This window comes from Balaenoptera physalus (genome assembly GCF_965194825.1).
Source record: "Balaenoptera physalus genome assembly, chromosome: 16".
Taxonomy (NCBI): domain Eukaryota; kingdom Metazoa; phylum Chordata; class Mammalia; order Artiodactyla; family Balaenopteridae; genus Balaenoptera; species Balaenoptera physalus.
Window position 1 is genome coordinate 22739594 of NC_138898.1, and position 26437 is coordinate 22766030.

At 53.8% G+C, this 26437-nt stretch overlaps 2 protein-coding genes across 5 annotated transcripts in view; one reads left to right on the forward strand and one right to left on the reverse strand.

Moving 5' to 3' along the window:
- Nucleotides 1-101: 101 nt before the first annotated feature.
- TLDC2 (TBC/LysM-associated domain containing 2) lies at nucleotides 102-17890 on the reverse strand. 4 transcript variants are annotated; one of them, XM_082430376.1, is made up of 7 exons: nucleotides 12140-17890; nucleotides 8251-8360; nucleotides 6231-6392; nucleotides 5411-5563; nucleotides 5119-5214; nucleotides 1457-1530; nucleotides 102-391 (listed from the first exon to the last, which is right to left on the reverse strand). In XM_082430376.1, exons 2-7 carry the CDS (start codon nucleotides 8281-8283, stop codon nucleotides 256-258), a joined length of 654 nt encoding a protein of 217 aa, XP_082286502.1. In that variant the 5' UTR covers nucleotides 8284-8360; nucleotides 12140-17890; the 3' UTR covers nucleotides 102-255. The 4 variants fall into 4 exon arrangements, with proteins under 4 accessions (XP_082286502.1, XP_082286503.1, XP_082286501.1 ...); XM_082430377.1 differs by lacking the exon at nucleotides 12140-17890 and adding an exon at nucleotides 10461-12127; XM_082430375.1 differs by lacking the exons at nucleotides 8251-8360; nucleotides 12140-17890 and having other exon boundaries at nucleotides 6258-6607.
- A 53-nt stretch (nucleotides 17891-17943) lies between these two features.
- Nucleotides 17944-26437, forward strand: part of MTCL2 (microtubule crosslinking factor 2) — a 71917-nt gene continuing 63423 nt past the window's right edge. Inside the window, 1 exon segment of the mRNA XM_082430022.1 lies at nucleotides 17944-19396. Within this exon segment, the coding sequence (XP_082286148.1) occupies nucleotides 17999-19396 (1398 nt within the window). The 5' untranslated portion in view covers nucleotides 17944-17998.

Consider the following 26437-nt stretch of genomic DNA (forward strand, 5'->3'; position numbering starts at 1 on the left):
GGGACTTTGTGCTGCTCGGGTGAGGTATAAGTGCTTTCACTCCTTCAAAGTCCCGTCTCCAGGAGAACATGGCCTGTGCCCATGCCTGTCTTGGTCCTCGGGCGACGGGAGGCTGGCTCACGGCCACAGTCCACACTGGGACACTTCGCCATCTGTGCTTCGGACAGAATGGACTGCCTGGGGTGCGGGAGGCCTCGTCGGCATCCGGGGGCAGATCCAAGCCCCTGTTGCCTCAGGAAGCTGCCCACCGGGGCATCAGCTCAGGACCCAGGCCTCTAGCTCCTTGATGCAGAACTGCTCCTGCCGGGCCAGCACCTCGTTGTTGAAGGTTGCACAGGGGTGGCTCCCCCCGTGATACAAGTCTCCATCCAACCACAGCCCAAAGTGGCCACTAAAGAGAGAGGAGAGTCTTGGCATCGCTCCCTCCTGGGTGCTGACACCTTTCGGACCTGCACCAGCGGTGCTTGGCCATACTGCGACCGCAGCCCCACTTCGCCTTTGTCTCATCTCCCCTTAAACCAGTTTATCCTGATTGTTAGGGGCTCGCATGTTGTTCCCCACAGGAGCATTTTTTTTTTTTAAAGTTCAATGATTTTGATAAATATATACAGTGGTGCAACCATCACCACAATCCAGTTTTAGAACATTCAGAACGTTAAAGATGGCAATGCTTAACCAAAGGAGGGACTCTCGCAAGCGTGGACTCTGAGCCCAAAACACGTCAGAGGGCATCCGTTCTAATCCCCTCGTTTGACAGAAAACCTAGGCTGGAGCTGGCAAGTGGCTTACTGCAAATCAGCCATGGCTGGTGCGTTCTGTGTCAATCTGCCTCTCAGTGGAGGCTTTTCAGGCAGTTGGGAGAGCAAAGAACTTGCCTGGTACTAAGCAAGCCATGCTTTCATCTGTACCCTCAGGATAAGAGTTATTCTGCCTGAATTTTCAAGTCATACCAGAGGCGTGACTAACCTTGTCTTCCTAACGCACTCCATCTCCCACCCCCAACAGGCACGTGCGTGCGTACACACGCACGCACGCACGCACGCATGCCGGGTTCCAGGCAGATGCCTGCCTTCCTCCAGTGAGTTATGTTCCTACGATCATGGAGCTGACAGGTAAATTTGAGGCTTGCCCATCCCTTGAATCTAGCCTCATCCAACCATATGGAATGGTGTTCCCAAAGTTACACACAAATTCAGCCTAAGCTGTCACCAACGAAACACTTTGGGGGAGGGTCCACGCCACCCTCTCCTCTCAATATTGACTTAGAGCAGGGTTTAGGGGGTTGGCTAGGGGACTGAGCAGGCCCCAGGAGCTGCTGAAGGGAGAGGCTTGAAGGTTAACCAGCAGCCTCCCCATCTTGTCTGGGGCAGCCTAGCTCAGCATTTCCGGACGGGAGAAGGGATCCGAGCACAGACCACCCCGACACTCGAGACTCGGGGAGGACTGAGACACGCACCTGCCACAGCCCATCATCAGTGAATCCAAGTCTCCTTTCACAAAGAAAGAGTTGTTTCCTGTCCACTTGAAGACCTGTGATGATAGGAGAAACCTGCGGTTACTGGGCGAGTCCTGCCCTTGCACTTTGACTCTACACCACTGGGCGGCAGTGTTGTGGAGGAAACAGAACCTCCAGGCCCCAACGAAGGCGCAGGAACTACTTTGGGCTCCTAACTCTTGCAGTTTCTCTCCAGTCTCCCTGGAGTTCACCTCCTCTTGCCCTCCAGTCTGAATTCCCACAGCCCCAAAGCCCTTCTGTTCTAGGAATAGACCAGAGCCCTCTGAGGCTTCCTGCTTCCAAAGCTGGAGAGAGGAGGCGGAAAGTCCAGGTCAGGAGCGGGGCCCTGATTCTACCATTACTAACTGTTTCCTCCCCTCGCTGGAGGCAACACCAAGCCTGCACACTCCCCAGTGCTGCCTCACACCCAGTTGCTCAGCAAGTGTTGTGGGCCCCACCCCAAAGAGACACCCTGACTACCACCATTTCTGTCCCATCCGTCCCCGCCAGTCACTCCTCCCTGGATCACAGCCTCCTAATGGGTCTCTGCTTCCACTGTCTTCCAGCCCAGAGCCCATGTCCGCACTGCGGTCAGTGACGTATTCAAAATCCAATCAGGTGTTAGCCCTCCTCTGCTAAAGCCCTCCAATGGCCCTGGAAATAAAATCCAACCGCTTACAACAGCCGAAAGCCCAGCCTGCTGTGCCCCCGATTTTCTCTCCGACCTCTTTTCCCCCTTGACGACTGCACTTCATCTACCCTGGCCCTTCTGTCCCTGGGACACCTGAAGCTATTGCTGCTCTAGGATCTTCACGCTTGCTGATCCCTCTGCCCAGGATGCTCTTCCCCCAGATCCTCAAATGGCCCACTTCTCATCTTTCAGCCCAAATGTCATCCCAGAGAAATTGAAAGTAGCCCTTCCTCCCAGGCCCTGTTCATGTGGCAATATGCCACTGCCTGCCCAGCTAACAGGTAAGCTCTGTGAAAGCTGCCTTGATTCCGGCAGTATTCCTGAGACATGGTATAGATGTTTGTTGAATAAACAAATTATTCAAGGGTCAATTTAGCTAATAAGATTTTTTAAAGGCTGCAGAAGTATAGCATATTATAGCCTGTAATTAGTTGCCAAAAATGCTCTGAGCAACCAAAGGGTGTTAAGCAAGAAAATGGACTAATAAAAGATAAGCCCTGGGCTCAGAAGAGGTGAGATAATACTAACAAGTGGCCACGAGAAGACAGAACCATTCAGCTCCTCCTCTACTTTCCTCAAGGAACATGACCTTCAGACTTGAAGGAGGAAGATAAACATTGCTGCAGAAAAAATTAAGGCCATGTTCATGGTGCTTCTTGGAAGAGCGGTCAAGGAACGGCTGGGAATTCATGAAGAACACAAGAGGTGCCAGAAGACCAAAGACAGGCAAAAATTAGCCAAGTTTTGGAAGGATGAGATTCCATAACAGTATCCTGGGAAGACTGTAGTGATCCCCTGAAAAAAATCATAAGTTCCTTTGAAGAATTTTTTTGGCACTTAGCACCAGGTACTGTTTAGTCACTGGAGAGAACAGCAAACATAACAGACAAAAATTCCTGCCTCTTGGAATTCCCACTCTAGCGGCAGGAGGCGGGTAAATAAGTAAAATAAATGGTATATTAGGTAGCGACAAAAGCTAAGGAGAAAGAAGTAGAGAAGGGCAATAAGAATTTCTAGGGGCTGGAGTGTTACAAATTTAAAGCAGGTGGCCAGGGAGGGCCTTGCCCAGAGGGTAACATCTGAGCAGGGTCCTGAAGGAAGTGAGAACCGACCCACATGGAGATCCTGTGGAGGGCACACTAGGTAGAGCAGTGTGTGCAAAGGCCCTGAGGTAGGAACAGGCCTGCCTGTTTAAGAACAAACCGACAGGTCTGTGTGGCTACAGCAGAGTGAAGGAGAGGGAAAGTAGCAAGAAATGACATCAGAGAGAGGCCAAGAGACGTAGGGACTTGTAGGTAACTGTAAAGACTTTGGCTTTTCTCTGAGGGAGAAAGGAAGCCATCGGCAGCTTGGAGCCCAGGAGTGACGTGCCCTGACTTATATTTTAAAAGGCTCACTCCAGGTACTGTGATGACTGAAGGTGGAAGCATTAGGAGGCTATAGCAGGAACACAGGCAAGTAATGATGGTGGCTTGAACCAGGGTGACAGCAAAGGACATGGTGAAAAGTGGTGGATTCTGGATAGCGATAGAAAGAGGAGGAAGAGCCATCAGGATTCGTTGACAGCTCAGATGTAGGGTGTGAAAGAGGCGTTAAGAAGGGCTCCAAAATTTTTGGTCTTGATGGCAGAAAAGATAGAGGTGCCGTTAACTTTGTCAGGGAAGATGGCAGGGGGAACCGGTTTTCTGGGAGAAAGTCAGGAGCTCAGCTTTGAACATGTGAGGCTTGAAATGCCATTTAGATCCAACTGGAGACACTGGGTAGTGGTTGGATGTATGTGAGTGTGGAGTCCGGAGGAGAGGCCATCAGCACCTGGATGGCACGGAAAGCTGTGAGAATGGACGAGACCTCGAAGGAAAAGAGGGTAGTCAGAGAAGAGATGACAACCAAAACCTGAGCTTTAGGACCCCATGACGTTAAAAGGTTGGGGAGATGAGGAGGAACCAGCAAAGGATTCTGCCAAGGAGCTGCCGGAGCAGTAGGAGGAACCTTGTACAACTTGGGGATTCTAGTACGTGAAGCCTGGAAGGCCAGCGGTGAGGACTAGTATCCAGCATGGGTTTATTGTAAACAACTGTCCCTTCTCCTCTTCCCTGATAAGATTTCCAGGCTGGCGATGGAGGCAACGCAGCAGATATGGTGTGTTTTGCCTTCAGCAAGGCAGTCAGTCCAAGCTTGTGACCTCCTTGTCATGCAACCAGATGCCTATGTTGTTGCATGTATCTGTAGGTGTCTTGCTCTGTGCATGGGACAGGGGTTTCTAATGGCAAACCAGTGCACCTGCAACTAGTGCTTCATCTATTTTGTGTTTCCACTCCATTCAACTCCCTTTTCCCTGTCTCCCTCTAGTAAAGCAGCTTGGCAAAACCCCAGTCGTGGTTGAACCCTCCCATCGCGCTCTCCGTGCTTGAACCTGAGGAGCTGAATTTTGCTAGAGAAAAGCACACACCGAAGTAAGTGGCCTTTACATTCACAGTGTCGGACCTCCAGTCAGCCCTGCCTAGCTGCCCTTCTGTTTCTCCAGTTTTCTCCAGCAGCTTCCCTTTCTACTCCTGCCATACCTCCTCTCCCCTCAACCTTCACACCCTCCTCTCTATCCCCACCCTTATCTGATGGCCTTACCCGACACTGCCTAGGAAAATATACCCCCACACCCACAGGGCTACCTGCACTTGGACCAGTTTTGTCTTTCCAGCCTGTATCTGCTGAGCAACAAACCTCCTCTCAAGCCAGTCAGTGGTTGCCAGGAACTGAGCACTTTTTAAATGAAGGGGGATGCTCTGCCTGCCACTGCCCTGCTGTACTCCCTCTGTGGAAAGATGGAAGGACACCAGGCACCCAGCACGGGGGATGGAGCTGGGGGCCACTGGGACCCCAGGTTCTTTGTCCTGCCGTAGATCCCACTCCCCTCCTGGAAGGTTAAGAACATCACCTTCAGCTGTGGAGAGAAGGAGAAGAGGAACGTCTCGCCAGTACCGTAGAAGCCTTTGCTGAGTCGAATAGCCGAGGAGGAGAAGGCCCCAAACATCTCGAAAGAAGAGTTTGCAGTTTGTAGCTGGAAGGGAGCTGGAGGTCCACTGGCAGCACCACCCTTCAGGCTTCGTAACATAGGCCCGTCCTAGAGAGGCTCCCGGGGAGCCTGGGGCAGAGCTGGGGGATGGAGAGGCCCTCGGGGGCCCAACGACATGCATCGCTTCCACTAACACTCCCAGCACACGGCTCACCTGGCCATCCTGGTCCCTCAGCACCAGCAGCACCGGCCCACTGTGGCCCTCCATCTGCCTGTACAGGCTCCGCAGACTGAAGCCGTCCCTTGACGTGCAAAAGGCCAGACTCCAGGAGTGTCCAGCGACTCTCGGGGGGAGGTGGAGGCTGAGCTGGGGACAGGACTGGAGGTGAGTGAGGGTTCCCGGTCCTCCCACCCTCCTCGCCCCGTATCCTTCGGGTCCCAGGAGGACTGAGGTTGAACAGCCACCACTCACCCAAGCACGGTGCTTTGCAGGTTACAGAGTACTTTACTGTTTCCAGGGGACTTTCACGCCAATTAGCAGGGACCCTCAGAGAGAGGGATTAGTATTCCCATTTTATAGATGAGGAAGCTGAGGCTCAGGGAGGTGAAGCAACCTGCCTGAAGCCCACATGGGGAGTAAGTGGCAGAGCCAGGATTTGAACCCAGGTCAGAGGGGTCACCTTGGCCCCTAGCAGCCAGAGAATAGATGAGATGCTGAACCCCTCCTCCTAATCCCCCCACCTCATCCTCCCACCCCCACCCCAGCTTTGGTGTCAATTCCCAAGGACTAGATTAGTTCACTATATCCTTAACCTCCTGGCCCAGGGAAGAAGGCGGTGCTAGGATTACTGGATCATTTTACAAGAAAGGAAGAAAAGCCCAGAGAGGAGAAGTGGTTTGCCCAAGGTGACACAGTGAGCAGAGGACAGAGCAGGAGTGACCCTGGGTGTCCTTGGGCCTGGCTGGGGTGGGGCAGGAGCGTGGGACCCTTAGGCTCAGGGCTGAAATCTTTGCACCATGGACTGTGCCCGAACCTGCCTCATCTCCGAGGCTCCCAGAACCTGGCTGGCTTCTGCCAGCTGGGGCGCCACTGGCTCTTCAGGAGCAGGAGCTGGGGCTGGGGCTGTCTCCTCCTCCCGTTCCTCTTCCTCTTCCTCACCCTCCTCCCCAGACAGAGCGTCCTCCACCTGGCTGGGCTGTGAAGACACAAAGAGGCCTGGTGAGTGGAGGGGCAAGGAGACACCAGCTTCCACACACCCGGAGCCTGAGGGCCTCGGCCACCTCATCCCCCCTGCCCAGGCCCCTGCAGCCACCAGCCCAGCCAGAGGAAGCAAGCATCAGCGACAGACCAGACCCTGGCCCCGCCTCCAGCCAGCTCCCTCCCTGGCCCCTGCCAGCCATGCCCATCAGATGTGGCCGTGGGCCCTGCGGTTTGTCTGCCTGGTTTCTCTGGATCCAGAGTGGATGCCAGGGCTTGCGTTCTAAGCTTGTGGGCAGGAGAGAAGGGCAGATGACAGCCCAGCTCTGGGAGCCGCAGCTGTGCCTTTGTACGTGAAATAACGATAATAATAATAACAACAACAGTAGTGGCCGACATATACAATATACAGCACACACTTGACTAGGCCTGTGTGAAATGCTTGCTGTGCGTGATCTCTCTGAATTTTCCCAAGAATTCTAAGAAGAATGTGCTGCTTTTTTTTTTTTTTTTTTTTTCCTTTTGGCCGCGCACTCTGTGGCTTGTGGGATCTCAGTTCCCCGACCAGGGATTGAACCCGGGCCACGGCAGTGATAGCGCCAAGTCCTAGCCACTGGACTGCCAGGGAACTCCCCAGAATGTGCTTCTTACTACCCCCATTTTACAAAGGAAGAAAGAAGGCCCTTTCAGCCAGTAGTCATAGGTGAGACAGCGTGCAGGTTCACAGATTCGTATAAAATGCACATTGTCTGTGTGAATGTGTGTGGTGTGTTGGCTTAAAATAGAGTTGTGTAGGCAAATCAGTGTGAGAAGGTGTTGAGTGCAACTTCGTGTGTTACCTGTCAATGTGTTTGTGAGTGTGAGTTGGGATTGTGTAAATATATCTGTGTGTCAGTGGGCATGTATGGTGGTGTCTTCATTCATTCATTCATTCATTCACTCCATTGAGCTCCCACTCTGTACCAGAGTGTGTATGTGTGTGTGTGTGTGTGTGTGTGTGTGTGTGTGTATGCACGCCTGCACACAATGACTTCGGGGCTTTTCATCAGGAGAGACTTCCTCAAGGACTTCCCTGCTGGCGCAGTGGTTAAGAATCCACCTGCCAATGCAGGGGACATGGGTTCGAGCCCTGGTCCAGGAAGATCCCACATGCCACTGAGTAACTAAGCCCGTGCGCCACAACTACTGAGCCTGCGCTCTAGAGCCCACGAGCCACAACTACTGAAGCCCACGTGCCACAACTACTGAGCCTGCGCTCTAGAGCCAACGAGCCACAACTACTGAAGCCCACGTACCACAACTACTGAGCCTGCGTGCCTAGAGCCCGCACTCCGCAACAGGAGAAGCCACCGCAATGAGAAGCCTGCGCACCGCAACGAAGAGTAGCCCCTGCTTGCTGCCAACTAGAGAAAGCCCGCACGCAGCAACGAAGACCCAACGCAGCCAAAAATTAATTAATGAATGAATTAATTTTAAAAAACAGCAGGGGGTACTCCATTAAAGAAAAAAAAAAAAAAAAGACAGACTTCCTCGAGAAGGAGAGAAGGACAGGACACTGCTTTCCTGTTCCCCAGGTTCAGGCCTAGTGAGGGGGTCCTAGCTGTGCAGGCTTCTGGATAGAGCTCCATCTGGCACCCACTCCGGGGAGGAAGGGATGGAGACAGTGGTCTGTGCTCCTTGAGGGTCTTGGGAACATGGGGCTGGGCGCTAAGGCCCCAGGTTCCTGAGTCCTTGCTCTGAACCCTGGGCCAGCTGGGGAGGGGCTTGGAAGGGGGACACCGGCCTGTATCCAATCCTGCCCAGACCCCCTCCCCCCGCCTTTCCTGACCAACCCCCAGCCCAAGCTGGCCCCTTACCAGCCGAGTGTAGCGCCAGCGGAGACCTTTCATTCTTCTGTCCGAGCCCAGCAGAGGGCAGTAAGCGAGCCCTCAGCCTTGCTGGGGGAGGCAGCACCACTTGTTGAGGCCTAAAGATGAGAGGGAGAAACCTGGGGCACACCCGGCTGGCTCCACGCCCACCCGCCTACCCTTTGCTCCCTCTCACCTGTCATTCACCTGTCATTCCCAGGCCAGTATGTCACTGGGTGGGTCTGTGAGGTCAGCTACGCTGGGCATTCAAGGCTGCACTTGTAGTTAGCAATTAACACGTTAGCCGTAAATTCTAGCTGTGATTCCCTTCTACCTCCTTGCCCTTCTGGCAGCCTGGCCCATGGACTGTAGCCTTTGGGCAGATGCCTGAGCCCCCAGAATAGGGGTCTGGGGCCTCTGGTTCCCTGTATGACCTTGCATAAGTCCCTTGCACCGCTGGGTTTCCCCACATGTAACTGGGTTTCCCCCCATGTAACATGTAGCACTGTTACATGTTTCCCCACATGTAACATATTACACTGTTTCCCCTCTGGTTTCTCTGAGACCAGATTATTTCAGAGGCCCTACAAGACTGACAGCCTGCAATTCAGTTTCCTTTCAAAGCTTGAAAGGGGCCAAGCTAGACCAAAAGAACAGATGTTGAAAACAAAAAAAGTCACTTTTCTAATTAAAAAAGCAATACATGTTTACTATAGAAAATTTGAGGAATTTAGAAAAGAATAAAGAAAAATACAAAAATATTCATAATTCCACCTCTCAGAGATAAACTCTCAACCCCTAAGGGTATTTTTTCCCATCTTTTATATTTATTTCATATATAAGTATATACACACATTTATAAATAGATCATACTGTGTATCGTTTTATAAAGTGCTTTTTCAAGCTTAACAAATGAAAAATTTCCAGTTACATTCAGTACCCTTTGAACACAGGATTTTTTTTTTTTTAATAATTTTTTTTTTTTAATTTATTTATGGCTGTGTTGGGTCTTCGTTTCTGTGCGAGGGCTTTCTCTAGTTGAGGCGAGCGGGGGCCACTCTTCATCGCGGTGCGCGGGCCTGTCACCATCACGGCCTCTCTTGTTGTGGAGCACAGGCTCCAGACGCGCAGGCTCAGTAATTGCAGCCCACGGGCCCAGTTGCTCCGTGGCATGTGGGATCTTCCCAGACCAGGGCACGAACCCGTGTCCCCTACATTGGCAGGCAGATTCTCAACCACTGCGCCACCAGGGAAGCCCTGAACACAGGATTTTTAATGGCTGCATATTATTTCATCACAGGATGTACATCATTTCTCAAATGTCTGACATTTTGTTTGCTTCTAATTTTCTGTGATTATTAGCAAAACCGTAATGAACCTCCTTGTTCATAAATCTGATGATATCCTTTATGATAAATTTCAAAAGTTGAATAATGGATCAAAGGGCATCCACATATTCTTCCCCCCCCCACCCCCCACCCCCCCACCACGCAGCATGTGGGATCTTAGTTCCCCGACCAGGGATCAAACCTGCACCCCCTGTACTGGAAGCACGGAGTTCCAACCACTGGACCACCAGGGCAGTCCCCATTCACACATTCTTGATAAATGTTCCAACACGGCTTCCCAGTGCTTAAGGCTGATCCATGTCCAGATATCTTTCAGGAATCTCAGGACAATATATTTCTGATCATCATGTTTTACACCCTTAAATTGCAGATAAGGGAACTGCCACTCAGAAAGTAGAAGGGACTAACCACAGCCACGTGATAGAATAACACAGTCATTAAGAGCACAGACTCTGGAGTCAGGGAGTTTAATTCCTGGTTTTTGCCACTTCCTTGCTGTGTGACCTTGGGCAAGTTACTTAACATCCTTGTGCTTCCGTCTCCCAATCTGTAAAATACTAATACCTATCTACCTGATAGGGCTGCTGTAAGAGTAAATGAAGATAATGCCTGAAGAACTAGGATGCTGAGCCAGGCCTCCATCTTCCTGTTCACAGTTCCTGGTGTTTGGTGAGCACTGGACAAATGACAGTGCTATGGTTACCCCCCCCCCACATTGCCCCTTTGAGAGATTCAGGGCTCAAGTCCCTGACAAATGGCCACTCAGTCTCCACCTGGGCACCTCTGGGACAGAGAGTCACTCAGTCACTTGCAGGGGTGAGTAGCTCAGTGGAGAAGGGAAAGGCAGGAATCGTGGAAGAACGTACTCACCCTGCCGAGTCCCAGCCTCAGGTGACCTCCTCCAGCCTGTCCAGCCGGATGGCTTCCCTAGTGCATCTCCTGGTTCCCACAGAGAAGGGGCCACTTCCAGAACTGACCCTGTCCACCTGGCGGTCTGTACAAAGCAGCTTTAGCTCTGCACCCTGGTCCCCCAGCGGGCAGCTGGCACCTCTGCCCCAGCCGGGCTCCAGCCCTCCTCCCAGCTCTTATACCTGCCCAGAGGGTGGCAGGCCTTGGCCCTGAGCCTGCTCCGGTTCCAGCTGGAAAGGCCTGGCAGTCAATGTCGTCCATCAGAAACTCAAATCCCACAAACAAGACCTTGTCACCTCAGGCCCCCAGCTCTGCCACCACCAGCCCAAAGAGGTGGGGTTTACTCAGCTCCTTGGCTCTAACCTGGAGCCTCTCACCCACAGCTACTAGGTGGCACGTGGTGCCTGAAGCCCATGACATAAAGCGCTTCCTTAAGGGGTGCAAATGTCCAGGAAAGGGTCCTTCCGTGGGGTCCCCACCAATCACCCTGTGCTGCAGGGGAGGCCCGGGGCTGGGAGGTGAGGGGAGGCAGCCCTGCTGGTTTCCCACTCTCACATGGGGTGCTGATTCTTTCCTCATTGGCCTGTCATGCCATGGGGTGAGATCATGTCCAGGAAGCCCAGCGTCTGGCATACAGTAGGCACACTGTCAGTGCGGTACTTCTCTGTCCCTGGCTCATAGGGGGACTTCAGTGAATGCTGTTGTTGAAACACAGAACCTCAAATTTGGAAGGGGCTTCAGCCAGTCCCAGAACAAGCGGCCTCCACCCAGGGCAGAAACTCCTGAAAAAATATGCCCACCAAGGGTCCCCCAGCGTGTTGGGTGGGTAAGCCCACTCTCTCGGGTGGCTCACTCCATCTTCACAGACCTGAAAGAGACCCCCTCCTGCTGGCCTTGGTGGAAAAGACTCGGGTCCCCAGATCCTCTCCCCATGACCAGGTCTCCTGGAGCAATGCCCGCTCCAGGAAGGTGGGATACCAAAAGGACTAGTATTATGGGGAAAACATTCAAGTGAGGAGCCCTGTTGCCACCTCAAACATGGTTGTTGCTATATGTGTTTGAGCTGTCAACAGCTCGGGGGTCACACGTCTGGCCTTCCCTGCTCTCAGGGCCCCTCTCCCAAATCTATTTCCTCCACGCTCAATTCCTGAACCTTTGGGCACTTTGGGAGGCCAGTGAGATGTGCCTTGCTGTCCCATTCTTTATCCTCAAGTCTAGGAATGTGACCTGGCAGGAAAGCCACTTGCCATGTATTTGGCCCCTAAAAAGCTTCCACGATGAGATTCTAGGCACCAGAGTGTTGAATGTCCCAGCTCTGCCTTGCAGCCTGTCTTGTCCTTTCTCCACCAGACCACAGGCCGCCTCTTTGAGAACTGCAACAGTCACAGCCAGGAAACAATTTCAATGTCCAGTAGAAGGGGAAAAGTTTAAGCGACCCATGGACTATCCCCTCTGTGGATTATTTCTAAGTATTAAAAGTGATGTTTGCCAAGAGTTCATAAATGCACGGGGAAATGTTTCTGCTACTCTGTAAAGTGAAAAAAGCCGCATATAAAACTGGATATGCGGCACAGTTTCAGCTCTGTGGTTTGCTGAGTCGACTGGCTTCACTCTGACCCTCGGATGGGTGCATGACATACCCCTTCACACATCCTGGGAGGTCTGATTTCTTCTCTGCTCCCTGTGACAGACGGTCTTTGCCCTCCTCACACAAGCTCCACGCCTTTGGTTCCTCACTCAGCCGGTAACTTTATTCTTCACTGAGAAAACAGAAGCCATCAGTCACTCCCTCAGCTTCCCGACAGACCCACCTGCATCTCACCCATCTCTTCCGCCTTCCGTCCAGGACAACGGAGGAAGGGCCCCTGCTGCTTTCGAAAGCCGGTCCCCTGGGCCTCCCTGGCTCTGTCGCTCTCCGCTTCTCCTGCCCGGCTTCTCTCGGCCTCACCCATCTCTCGCTTGCCCCTCTCAACACAGCCGTCCCCTCCACGGCTGCTCCCTCCTCTTCTCCCTACACTCCACCTCTACCTCTTCTTCACTCTTCAACCCCCGGCCTTTGGCATCTGTCCCTACCACGCCTGCTCTTGCAAGGTCCCCAGCAGCTTCCGTGTTGCCCTAGGAAGGGGACGCTGCTCTCATCTTCCTCCAGCTCCTATGCCGCTTGACACAGCGATTCTCCCTGACGACACGCTGTCTTCATTTCCCTCCTCCCTCATCGGCCACTCCCTCTCTGTCTTTTGTGGCTGGCTTCTCCTCTCTTAACCACTTTCTAGAACCAGGAATTCTCCTTTTTTTTTTTTTTTTCAATTTTCTACCTTATGAAAGAAATAATATATGGATACAGTTTTATTTAATAAGATTCAAACAATTCATGATAGATGTTTTGGGAGCAATTATTGAAGGCCCTCTTCATCTGTCCTCTCCCAATCTCATCCACTCCTGGAGGTAACAGCTATCAATCTTTTTTTTTTTGAATTTTTAAATTTTATTTTATTTTTTATTTTTTAAATTGAAGTATACTTGATTACAACATTATATAAGTTACAGGTGTACAGAATAGTGATTCACAATTTTTAAAGGTTATACTCCATTTATAGTTATTATAAAATATTGGCTATATTCCCTGTATTGTACAATATGTCCTTGTAGCTTATTTTATACAGAATAGTTTGTACCTCATACTTCCCTACCCCCATGTTGCCCCTCCCTCCTTCCCTCTCCCCACTGGTGACCACTAGTTTGTTCTCTGTATCTGTGATAGAACCAGGAATTCTTTATTTTATTTTACTTATTTTCAATATTTTATTTTATTTTATTTTTTTATACAGCAGGTTCTTATTAGTTATCTATTTTATACATATTAGTGTATATATGTCAATCGCAATCTCCCAATTCATCCCACCACCACCCCCCCGCCCGCTTTCCCCCCTTGGTGTGCATACATTTGTTCTCTACATTTGTGTCTCTACTTCTGCCTTGCAAACCGGTTCATCTGTACCATTTTTCTAGATCCCACATACATGTGTTAATATACGATATTTGTTTTTCTCTTTCTGACTTACTTCACTCTGTATGACAGGCTCTAGGTCCATCCATGTCTCTACAAATGACCCAATTTTGTAGAACCAGGAATTCTTAACTTCCTGGTTTTTCTTCTCTCTGTAGACCCTCTCTCTATGTGACCCTATCTGGTCTCATGGATTTAAATATTGTCTAAATGCAGGTGACTCTTCATGACTCCGGACCAACTGCTACCCTGGGCTCCACACTCATAGGTCTCTTACCTATATGACTTGGATGTCTCCACAGACATCTCAAACTGATCGGGTCCAGAAAGAACTCTCCATTTCCCCCTCTAAACCTGGTCTCTCTACCCCCGACCACATTTAAGCTGTTTTCCCTGTCTTGTTAAATGGCACCGTCACTCATCCTGTAACGAAAGCCAGTAACCTGGGAGTTGAACTTGACTTCATTTCTCTGATCCCTCACCTCCAACCAAGCGTGTCTAACTCTTCAAAGCTCCAGAACAGATCTCAAAACTACCCCTCTTCTTCCCTCTCCACTGCCTCCACCCTCATCCAAGCCACCGTTACCTCTCAGAGGCTGGTTCAATAGGCCCTTTACCCATCTTCTAGCATCTTCTTGCCATCAGCTAGAGTGATCTATTTAAAGCACAAATTAGATTACATCTCACCCCTGCTTACTCCCAAGTCCCCAGTGGCTTGTCACTGCATCAACAATAAAGCCCCGGGCTTCCCCGGTGGTGCAGTGGTTAAGAATCTGCCTGCCAATGCAGGGTACATGGGTTCGAGCCCTGGTCCAGGAAGATCCCACATGCCGCAGAGCAACTAAGCCCGTGTGCCCCAACTACTGAGCCTGCACTCTAGAGCCCATGAGCCACAACTACTGAGCCCGCGTGCCACAACTACTGAAGCCCGCGCACTTAGAGCCCGTGCTCTGCAAGAGGAGAAGCCACCGCAATGAGAAGCCCGCGTGCTGCAACGAAGAGTAGCCCCTGCTCGCCGCAACTAGAGAAAGCCGCATAGCAACGAAGCCTCAATGCAGCCAAAAATAAATAAATTTAAAAAATATATATATAAGATATTTTAAAAACAAACAAACAAACAAACATTAAAGCCCTGCCCAGGGCTGCTGTGGCTCCCACTGTCCAGTCCTGCTCTGTCTTGTCCTTCTTCTATTACCCATCAAGTGCCGGTCACTCTGACCTTCTTACTTCCTTGAACATCTATCAAGCTTGTTCCTCCTTCAGCCTTTGCCCTTGCTGTTCTCTCTGCCTGGCATTCTCTTATTCTGGCTCATTTAAACTGAATAACTCAGTTTAAATGTCACCTCCTAAGAGAGGCCTCCCTGACTACCCTATTTAAAGCAGGTTCTGGGACTTCCCTGGTGGCCCAGTGGTTAAGAATCCATGCTTCCACTGTAGAGGGCATGGGTTCGAACCCTGGTCAGGGAACTAAGATCCTTCCCGCATGCCACGTGGTGCGGCCAAAAACAGCAACAACAACAAAAGCAGGTTTCCCCACTAATTCTTCTAATTCTCCTTCAGCCAGTGGTTTGTATAAGGAACAGAACCTTTTTTTTTTTTTTTAAAAAAATCACCTCCTTTTTGGAGCCTTCCTACTCTCCATTCAGTTTCCATCATGTTGGTCAATTTAGCCACTTGAATGGGAGAACATAAACTGTTTTTCCGCTGGGTGATCAGCATCTTCATTTCGTACAATCTGATATATAATTCTTAGAATCATTTAACACTTCATGCCTTCTGGAGTAGAGCTTTATATGGCACACACTGTGTGCCTGAGCTGGATACCACCCAACAGTGCAGCACAACAGGCTCTGAAGCTGGATGGCCCTGGGTTCCAATCAACCCCAGCCCTGCCTCTTCCAAGCTGTATGACCTTGAACAAGCATTCCAGTTATCCATTGCTGCATAACAAACTACCCCCTAAATTAGTGGCTTAGAACAACAATATTTTGCAGTTTGGGACAGCTCATTTCTGCTCCACTTGGCATCAGCTGGGGCAGCTCCAAGGCTGGGGGCTGAATCATCTGAAAGTTCCTTCTCTCACATGTCCGGGGCTTAGCGGGGACTGGAGCTGGAGTTGTTGGCTGGAGCACCTTCACGTGGCCTCTGCATGAGGCCTGGGTTTCCTCCCAACATGGTGGCTGCGTCCCAAGGGAGAGTGGATTGAGAGAGAGAGAGACAGAGAGACAGAGACTGAGAGACACAGAGAAACAGAGGCAGAGAGAAATTGAGCTGTAAGAGCCACATTGCCTTTTATGACCTAGCTTCCCACTGTTGCTTTTGCCATTCTCTATTGGTTGAGGCAGTTACAAAAGTCTGCTCAGGTTCAAGGAGAGGGAACATAGACCACGTCACTCAACTGGAAGAGTGTCACTGCCACACTGTAAAAAAGAATAATTGGGATGAGCTATATATTGCTGAGCCTGTCTTTGGAAAATATAATCAGCCACAAGAAGTTCCTAACCTTTCTGAGATCCTCTGCTGAAGTGTTGAGCACAGAGCCTGGCATGAGTGCCCAGGGCTCAGGAAACCCCAGGTGGCCTCCCCACCTGCATGGAGCCAATTCTGGGCCCCTGGCTAGTCTTACTCCTTTCGCTGTTTCCCTGGTGTGACCTGAGTCCAGAGCCCCACCTTGACCCAAGCCCTGGGCCCCTCCCCACCAGGGCCTTGCTGCTCCCCAGGCTCTTCTGGGGCCGCAATGTAGATTCATGGCTCCCCAAATCCAAAGACCTTCAAAGCAGGAATGGCCATCAGCCCCCTGCTCAGCCATGAGTGTTGCGACCCAGACAGGGTTTGTGGTAGAGCCAGGACTCGGGCCCAGGCCCACATGGGGAGATCCAGGCCACCGCTGGTGTGGCCCTGGGTGTGTCAGGAGTGGCTGAGCAGCCTGCTCTATGTAGCATGTCCCCTGCCGGGATTCCCACCATCCAACATCTCCAAGCCCACGTTCTGCATAGATGGAGAAACTGAAGTTCAGAGAGGGTAAACAATTTCCGAGAGCCACACAGCATCTCTCTGTGCCAGGCCAGAACCAGTCTACTAGAAACGGGGACATCAGAGCTAGAAGGACCCTGTCATCTGTTACATCAGACTAAACCAAGTGGGGTCTTCTGAGGCCCGGGAAGCAGGAGGGCTTACCCTGGCCCTTGCCCCTGTGAAATGCCATGCCATCCTGTTTGTGGTGAGTCTTTTGTGGCTCATCTCCTCCCTTTACTGTGTGCTCCATGAGGTCAGGAACTCACCATTGACAAGTCCACCACTGTGTCCCTCAGGGTCCCACCTGGTGCCTGTGGACTGGGTGAGTGGACAGTCAGTGGGGGCAGGGGAGCAGGTGCCTTGCCAGGACGGGGGCAGAAATGCCCCTGAAGAAGTGTTTGCAGAGAACCTGCTGAGTGGCCCTGCTCCTTACCTGGCTCCGTGGGGGGCACCCAGAGGAAGGATCCGAGGATAGAGGGGGCACTTACACACCTAGACACACCTAGATGGGGATGAAGCCGTGCCTCACCGGGAGAGGGCATACCCCGGGAGTGTATTCACCGCTGCGGGGCAGGTGGCACAGAAACAGAGTGGACCTGGGCCAGCTGTGTGTCAAGGGCAGGAGGAGGTGAAGCAACAGGTTTGGGGGAAGAGGAAGAGGAGGGAAAGAGAGCAATGGAAAAGAAAGGAGGAAAGGGGGAGAAGGAGGAGGAAAAGGAAAGGAAGGGGAATAGAGGGAGGAAGAAGAGGCTGCAGACCGGTAAACACCAGCCTTGCCCCCCACGCCCGCCAGGGGGTGCTACCCTGAGCGTGAGCGCCTGCCCGCCGGGCAGCCAAAGGACTTCAAGTGGCTCTGCCCAGCAGCGGCTTGGTGGCGATAGGGAGTAGCAGCGAGGAGCGGGGGCGGGGAAGACGTGACAGACACAAGGGAAAATCAACAACACAGGAGCACAGTTCTGGAAGGAAAGAAACGACACCCACCAGAGCCGGGACTCCGGGGTTATCCGGAGTTGTTCCTGTGGGGGACGTGTGGGGATCAGGGCAACCGTGTCCAGCTCGGACCAGCCCCCACGGGAGCCAAAACCTATTCCCAAAGCATCCGCTGGTCTGACTCCTGAGAACGGGTCGCCTCCATTTTAGCCCTGCAGAACCTGAGACCGGGGTCAGGGGAGGAGGGAGTATGCCTGGGATCACAAGCCGGTCACGGCGTGCAGAGCCGGGCATGCACCCAGGGCCCGACGCTCCCCACGACTGTGAGAGGGAAGCCAAGCCAGAAGATGCGGAGCACGCCCTGGAGGCGCGAGGTCTGGCTTCCATCCCGGCTCTGCCGCTAACCGTGGGCTGATCGCCTGTCTTCCCTAGGCTTCAGTTTACCCATCTGTACATTGGGATAATCGGTCTTGCTCTGCGAGGTTCAGGGGGGCGGAGTTCGCGCACGCTCTGCACAGCCTCGAGGGGCGAGGTGCTCGGCGTGTATATGGATGCTGGCTCCCGCGATCTGAGGTCCACCCGGCCTCTACCTAGGAGTCCCCCCTCTCGCCGCTCCCGCGACCCCTGCGCGGACGAGGGGAGCAGGGTCGCCTCCGCCGGGTGCGTTCCCCAGGCCAGCAAGGGAGGGGGCGGCGGCGGAGTGGAGGGGAAGGGAGCCCGGGCCACGGCAGCCCCGGCCCGCCTGACCCTCGAGGGGGTCGCTGTTGCTTCGCAGATCCCTCCCTCGCTCGCTGCCTGTGTCCCTCCCTGCCGCTCCCGCCGCGTCCGCCTTTTGTTCGCGGAGCCGCGCGCCCCCGAGCCGAGGCGGCGGGGCGGGGAGCTGGCGGGGCTGCGCGGGGGGCGGGCCGCGCCGGGCGGAGCCGGGGCCCGGGCCGCAGCCGGACTCGGAGCCCGAGAGAGCGATCGGCGTGCAGGCAGCCGGGGCCCGGGCGCGCTCCGGGGGCGCGGCGAGGCCGAAGGGGCGGGCGCCGGGCGGAGCCGGAGCCGGAGCCGGGGCGCCTGGAGGCGATCGGGCCGCTCTCTCCGAGCCCAGGGCAGCGGAGAGACCGTGCGGCGGGGGTCGGGGCCAGAGCGCAGCCGGGGGGCTGAGGTGGGCCGAGAGGAGCCGCGGCCCCAGCGGCCGGAGGGGCGCCAGGAGCCTCCCACGGGGCGCGGAGGCCGGGCGGGCCCGGGCCATGCGCGCCGCTCGCTGAGGCCGAGGGAGGCCGCGATGGAGGTGCCGGCGGGGGAGTCCCCGGCTCGGGGCTGCGGCCCCCCGCCCGCTCCCGCTCCGGAGAGGAAGAAGAGCCACCGCGCGCCGTCGCCGGCCCGGCCCAAGGACGTGGCCGGCTGGTCGCTGGCCAAGGGCCGCCGCGGCCCAGGCCCGGGCGCAGCCGCCGCCTGCAGCGCCGCGTCCTCGGCGCGGCCCGACAAGAAGGGGCGTGCGGTGGCGTCCGGGGCGCGGGGCTCAGGGACCCGGGTGGCCGGTGTCCGCACCGGGGTCCGCGCCAAGGGCCGTCCGCGTCCGGGGACCGGGCCGCGACCGCCGCCACCGCCGCCCAGCCTCACCGACAGCAGCTCGGAGGTGTCGGACTGCGCGTCGGAGGAGGCGCGCCTGCTGGGCCTGGAGCTGGCGCTGAGCAGCGACGCCGAGTCAGCGGCCGGGGGCCCGGGGGGCGCCCGCACCGGGCAGCCGTCCCAGCCCGCGCCGTCCGCACAACAGCCTCCGCGGCCCCCCGCCTCCCCCGAGGAGCCGTCGGTGGCCGCGTCGTCGGTGGGGAGCAGCCGCCTGCCACTCAGTGCCTCGCTCGCCTTCTCCGACCTCACCGAGGAGATGCTGGACTGCGGGCCCGGCGGCTTCGTGCGAGAGCTGGAGGAGCTGCGCTCAGAAAACGACTATCTCAAGGTGAGGGCGCTGGTGCGGGAAAGGGAGGCCTCGGGGAGGCGCGGGTGTCAGCCCCACCGGCCTGAGGCACCAGCCGGCCCGCTGTCCCACCGCACGAGCTGGGAAAGGGGCCTAAACCCTCAGGGGCTCCCTCACATCCCGCTTCCCATTGTATCTGGGACACCTCCTGAGGAAGGAACCTGGAAGAGGAGACTGCCCAAAGGACCCTGATTTGGGAAGGGGGGCTTGAGAAAAGTACTTTGGAGGATGCCTAGATGCGGTACTTGGGATGGGGGTGGGTACTTAGTGAGGGGCTGGACCTCTGATTCAGCTGCTCAGAGCCTCCACCCCCAAGCCAGAGGCCAGGCCTTTGGCGGCTCTCCTTTCTGGGACAGGCACTGGTGTGCCATGCTGCCAGGGAGACCTGTGGCCATCCCCTGCCAAGGAGAGGCCAGAACACCATCCTGAGTCTTTACCCAGGGCTTTCCTGGCTCAGGCCTGTCCCTGCCTGCCTTTCAGGGCGGGTCTGGTTTGAAAGCATTGACATCTGGGAACATCCCCTTGGCTAGAGTCCGACTTCCGCCCTAACGGTCCCACAGCCTGGGAGGATGATGTCGTGGGAGAACCGGTTCAGAGGCAGCTTCCTAAATCCCAGGGTATTATCTTCTGCCCAGTTTGGGACAGGCCCTGTACACACAGCAGCTGCATTGGTGTCCCATGGCAGTGCCCATCTCCTTCCCATGTTCCCAGTGAGAGGAGGGAAACTGACATCTGAAAGGGGCCTTTCCTTTGGCTGGGGGTGGTGGGGACCTGAGAGCTTCCCCGGGAGAGCAGGCTTGGCCTTCACGCTTTCAGTGGACATAAGCACCTGCTGGGTGCAGGCCAGGCTCTGTCTGCCCGCTGCCTGGCACCGAGGCAGCTTTAGGGACAGCCCAGCCCTGTGTGTCGATATTGGCCTGGGAAGCTTCATGGGTTCTGCCACCACTGGCTGGGCATGGTTTGGAAGAGGCTGAAATGTACCTACTTTTATTATTATTTATTATTTTATTGTTGATGTCCTGGCACAATACCCAGAGCACCCCTGGCCAAGAGCCACCGAGTTCACGGCACTCGGCTAGTTTATGTCTGCCCAGCAACACTTAGCTTTGCACTGTAGCTCTTCTGGCCAAAAGGGTTTCTCTCTCATTAGAGTTTGTAAGGTCTTACTTAACTGTGTCTCCCCCTCCCTATTTTCCCCAGCATCTGCTATCCAGCGTACGTTTAGTAACTGTTGTAGAATAGAAGGACAGGGTCTGTCTGAATCAGAATAATCTACCCCTTTAGCCTCTAACCTTTCCTCAGGCCAGGGCTTAGTTTTCTCATCTGTTAATTGGGAGGGTAAGCCTTCCTAAAGACCCCATTCGCTGTTGACAATCAGGGGTTCAGTCAGCTCCTATAGTATTCAAAAGCCAGTGGTGAGGAGAAGACAAGTGGAGGGTGGGTAAGAGGAGGGAGACAAGCCAGAAGGAGGCCTGGCCCTGCCCAGTTGGTGCTCTGAGCTGCTTCCAGTACTCCTTGCCTGAGCTGCTCTAAACTCGGACCCCGAGCTCCTCACTCCTGCCTCCTGGCCCCAACTGCTCCCCCTGGCAAGGGAAGATGGGCCATAGAGCTTTGCTTTAGGGTCTCACGCACCCACCCCTGTGGGCTCCTGTTCATTCCAGGAAGTCAGCAGGCAGAGCTCTGGAGTCCCTGTGAGCCACCCATGACTGTTAAGATGGAAAATAGTTCCAGAAGGTTGGGGATTGAGCCTAAGGTCTCACAGGGGCCAGGGCCAGGCTGGGGACCTCCCACTGCCTGGGTCAGGGTGCAGCCTCAATTTCCCCCATTCATGCAGTGTTTCTGGCTTCACGTGCAGGCCTTAGGCCACTGTTAGATCTGGGGTCTGTGCCTTCCTGGCTGTGTGATCTTGGGCCAGTTACTTAATGTCTCTGGACCTCAGTTTCCTCGTTGTATAAAGGGACATCACACATCTTCCAGCCTTAAGGGTTAAATGAATTATGTGTGCAAACACCACTAGAGCGCCTGGCATGTAGCGAGCCTCAGATGAGGGTAATTTCCATCACTGCTATTCTCAAGTGGTATGTGACACATTTCCGTGGGCGCTTATCATGTTCTCTTGTGGACTCCATGGGGGCAGAATAGATCCTCCTCCCCATCTGAAGCAGTCCCAGCCCCTTGTTCATTCATTCACCAACTACTTATTTAAGGCCTACTGTGTACCAGACACTAGCGCAGATCTGAGAATACAGCCATGGGAGAGGATGAAGTGTCTGTTTTCATGGAGCTGTTCGTCTAGTGGGGGGGACTGAGATTAAACAATAGTCATACACTACGTCACAGTACAGATCGTGATAAGGGTGGGGAGGGACACAGTGTGCCGAGAGCACATGAAGCTGGGGCTAGGGGTGCTAAGGGAGGCCAGGGGCTGAAGGATGAGATGGAGCCAGCTGAATAAGAAGCTGGAGTAAGACTATTCCAGGCCAAGGGAAGTAGGAAAAAGCTCGTGGATTTCGAGGATCAGTGCCAAGGCTGGAGAGAGGAAGGAGATTGGATGGAGAGGTGAGCAGGACCAGATTGTGTGGTTACCACTGTGTATACATGGGTCAGTCCCTGAACTTCTCTCCAACTGCCAGCCTCACAGAGGCAAGATGAAAATCTAGAGGCCATGGATGTGGGCCATAGATGCAGAGGCTATTACAGGAGGTGTTGTTTTGTTCATTCTGCAGATGGGTAAACTGTGGCCACAGCGGGGAGGGGACTTGTTCCAGGTCCCAGAGCCAGTTCTCCAGGCAGCCAGGCTTGGAGTAAGAGTACCTTGTACTCTTGACGTGTTTCCTGCCCCTCTGGGCCACTTTGCTTCTAAGATGCAGGCTCTGAGTTACCAGGAGAAGGACTTCAGATCCCCAGTGTGTTCCCAGCAGGCCTCGTGCTGCCTTGGGTTGAGTCCCACTGAGTCCAGTGGGGCCCTGCTTGAGCTCACCTCTCAGCTGGTGGGCGGCACTGGGAACCATCAACTGGGGAAGACCTTGCGGGTGACGGCAGATGTCCTGTGGCATAAGGCTTACTCTGGGGCCCGAGTGGAAAAAGTGGAAATGGGGCAGCTCTCTCTCAGTTAGACGATAGAAGGAGCTGCTACAGAGAAGGGAGTGAGCTTGCTGTCCGTTGAGTTATTCAGAGTTATTCAACCTTGCATGTTGGATAAAGACATGGGGTTTGTGGAAAGCAGCTGGTAAACGACACAAAATGTGGTGGTTGTGATTACTTGAGGAGGATATTTATGTGGAGGCTGTAGTTGAGTTGCCTGACCTCAGCCAAGGAAGTCTGCAGGTTATTAACTTTTAAGGTTCCAGGATTCTAAGAGACAGCTTTGGCTGCAGGGCAGACACATGGACTGTTTGACCTTCAAAACCTGGTGGTCTGAAGTCTTCCATCTCCCCATCACCACTAACTGTTGCCCATGCATCTTTTGAGGACATGCTGGGAACCCACCTGGTATGGATGGAAGAATCTGAGCGTTGGAGCCCAAAGACCTGGTCTAGAGACCTGACTCTGCCATTTACTGTGTGGCCATGAGCAAGTCACTTGGCCTCTCTGAGCTCTTTTTTTTTTTTTTTTTTCCATCTATAAAATGAAGATGATGGAACCTGCCTGGACAACTTCATAGGATTGTTTTCAGGAATCAGGGAGGTGTGAATAGATAAGACATTTTGCAAGCAGTGAAATCCCTCATCTTTTAGGGAATTGTTATTATTGTTAGCCAATGAGCAGATAGGATGTCAAAGCCTTCATTCTTGAGGGAGCTGGGAGAAGCCAGGAGGGGGGAATCCCCCTAGCTTTAGGATGTTGATAAATCAGGAACTGCTCCGAGGAGGACAGGAAGGAGTGATCACATTCCATGCTGTGTGGGCTTCATGAAGTGAGGCCTCCCCACCTCCTTGGAGGTTCTACATGTGCATGTTTGAAGTGTAGCCAATCTAGATGTCAGCCAGAAGGGCCCAGAGGAAGCATCTAATTCCCCTCCAGTTCCCATTGTACAGTTGGGTAAATGGAGGCTCCTGGTCACACAGCCAGGATTCCAAACCTGGTTGGTCTAACTCTGGGTCCTGTTCTTTCTACAGTCCGACTGGAGCATGAGCTTGTGGTTGCTAACAGCGTGTCTAGTCTGGGACATAGGTTGTTGAGAGGAATTCTGTTGTGTGCAGGGCTCCAGGCTAAGACTTGTTGGGACCAAGTAGAGAATGACATCTGCTGGGGCCGAGAACATGGAGCCTGCAGGCGGTGTGTGGGGGACATGTGCCTGCGTGTGTGTACATGAATATGTACCCTGCACCAGTAGAAAGTGTGATTGGGACCAGGGATCTGAGGTCTTGGAGGAAGTGGTGGGGGTTTGGATCAAGACTTAAGGGTTAGATAATGGTTAGGTTGGAATCCAGAGTGCTGGAATGTTAGAGCTGGCCAGGAGACCCCCAGACCACTGATCCCCAGCCTTCTGTGGTTCTTGCTCACAAATGCTATCAACTATTAGATCATTTCCAGTGTGCCAGGCTCTGGGTTAAGTAAGTCCTTTACTCCTCACAGCAATCCTGTGTGGAGGGTTCTGATATCAGACCCATTTGACAGATGAGGAAACCGAGAGGTTATGTAATGTGCCCAAGATTGCACAGCTGATATACTTGGGAACCTCACTAGACAACCCCAAGGAGCTCCCTTCCCCAGTCTCTCTTCCACCCTCTCCCATGCAGGAGGCAGCTTGTGCCTCCAAGTTTCCCAGAGCAGGGTTCTCGTCTGGTTTTGCCAGTTATAAGCTGTGTGACTCTGGGTGAGATTCTCAGTCTTTCAGAGTCTGTATTTCCTTCTGAAAAATGGGCGATAAGCATGCCTGCCCCAGGGTCATGGGGACCCTCTTCCGAGTGATGATATAGATCTAGTGCACAGTAAATGTTAGTGCCTGTCCTGGTTGTCACCATTCCCATACCTGCTTCTCCAGGCATTCATTCATTCATTCATTCATTCAACACATATTTTCCAAGTGCCTCCTGGGTACCAGGACCTGTGCCAGGTGTCTGGGGCAGTAACCCACAAGTTGTGAAGCTCTCAGTTCCTGGGAGCTGTAGGGGGAGGACTCCAGTATATCTGTCACTGTGGGGGGGAGAGGAGTGGTCACCATGGTCAGCAAAGCTCCTGGCTAGTCCCTGCCGTGAGTCCCAGCCCTCCCTGTGGCAGCTGAGAGGTGGCCTGAAAGAAGCTGCTCCAAGAACTGGGTCTTTAAGGATCCTCAGCTGGTCGCCTGTCATGGGGGGAGGGGGGCAGCTCCAGCGAGATGGAGAATGAGCTGCAGAAGGTGAGACGGCTGCTGCTGAGGCCTTAGGGGGACCACGAAGCTACCAGGGCTCCCAGCATTCCTTACAGAGGGGTTTGGCCTGTGTCCCTGGGCACACTCTTTCTTGCACACACAAACACATGTACACATATTCACAGCGTGTGCTCAGAGATCCGCGACCACTCACACATGTCTCACATACACATCCAGGGACATGCTTGTGCTGTCTGTTTGCAGAAGCACACCTCCAGACTTATTAGGGAGGAGACCGGCTCAGAGAAGTACACAAACCCATGCAAGATACACCACCTCCTGTCTCATCACACCCGCAGTTATCAAACAGACACAACAGAGACTCACACCATCTAGGAGACTGCTGGCTCAGAAACACACACTTACACACCCCCAGACACACTTGGCCATGTCCCAGAGATGGACACACCCTGGAGACACCGTCAGACATATCAGAAGCACACGTGTGTATGCGGACGCACACACAAACCCACCCAGAGTCATTACACACAGGTGCTCGCATCCGCGGAGATCCACAGGTACGCCCCTGCCAAGCGGGCTCAGACACAGCTCATCACCCAGCCACCCACGCTGCCTCTTCCACAAAGAGAGCAAGCAGCAGAGGTCCTTGCACGCCTGGGGCTCATAGACACACACCCAAGAGACACACGTGAGCAAGACATGTAGCTATGTACATAGAAGCAGGACACGAGCACAGAGCACTCAGATGTCAGACCTGTAGCATTTGCTAACAGGAGCCAAAGACCCACAGACCAGGTTACCCAGACACACACACACACACAAACTGGCTGTGACATTTCAGCTACACAGAAACACAGGAAATCCTGGCCCGTGTCTCCCTGGAGCTCATGTGTACAAACTACTGTTTTCAGCTCCTCCATGAGGCTTCCTTCCACTAGGCTGCTGGGAACAGTGAGGAGTGTGGCAGGGGCTTGATTTTGCAGTCTTCTGGATCTGGGGGTCCTAGGAGCCTGGCTGGGGCTGAGTGGTATGTAGGCAGATAAGGGGCTGCCAGGTCACCAAGGTGGAGAAGATGCACCAAAGGCCCTCAGGCCCCGGACACCCAGCACTTGGGCCTGGGCCCAATGAGCTGAGTGAAATGGAGCAATTGTCAGGCCTGCCAGCGCCCAGGGGCAACTCCCTTCTAATTTCCTCGGAATTTCCTGCTTGCCCTCATCTCCCGCCTCCTCCCCCCTCCCCCTTTGCTAGGGACTGTGGAGGACCATGCCACTGCCATCCCTAAAGGGTGCCTGATTCTGCCTGGGAAAAGGAGGCCAGGATAGAGAAGGTTGGAGGACATGTGAGCACTCAGAGGAGGGACCTGGAAGACTTCCTGGAGGAGGAGGCATTAGAGTTGAGGAGTTAGCCTTGAATGACTGCCTCTGTGTCCAGCTGCTGGGACCGTGCCTGGCACATCGTAGGGACTCAATAAATATTTGTTGCATGGTTGAATGAAAGGCAGTGATCAGGGTCTGCAGGTGGGCTGCAGGCCGGCTGCAGGCTTAAAACAGAAGAGCTGGAGGGAGTTGTGGGAGGGGGCAGTGGTGAGGGAGAGGCTGGGAAGGGGAGTTGGGCCTGCTGGGGGAGGGCACTGAATGCCGAACTGAGCTGAGGCATTGTGAACACCTTGCTGGGAGGGGGCCGTGTTGACCTATAGCAGAGCTAGGAGC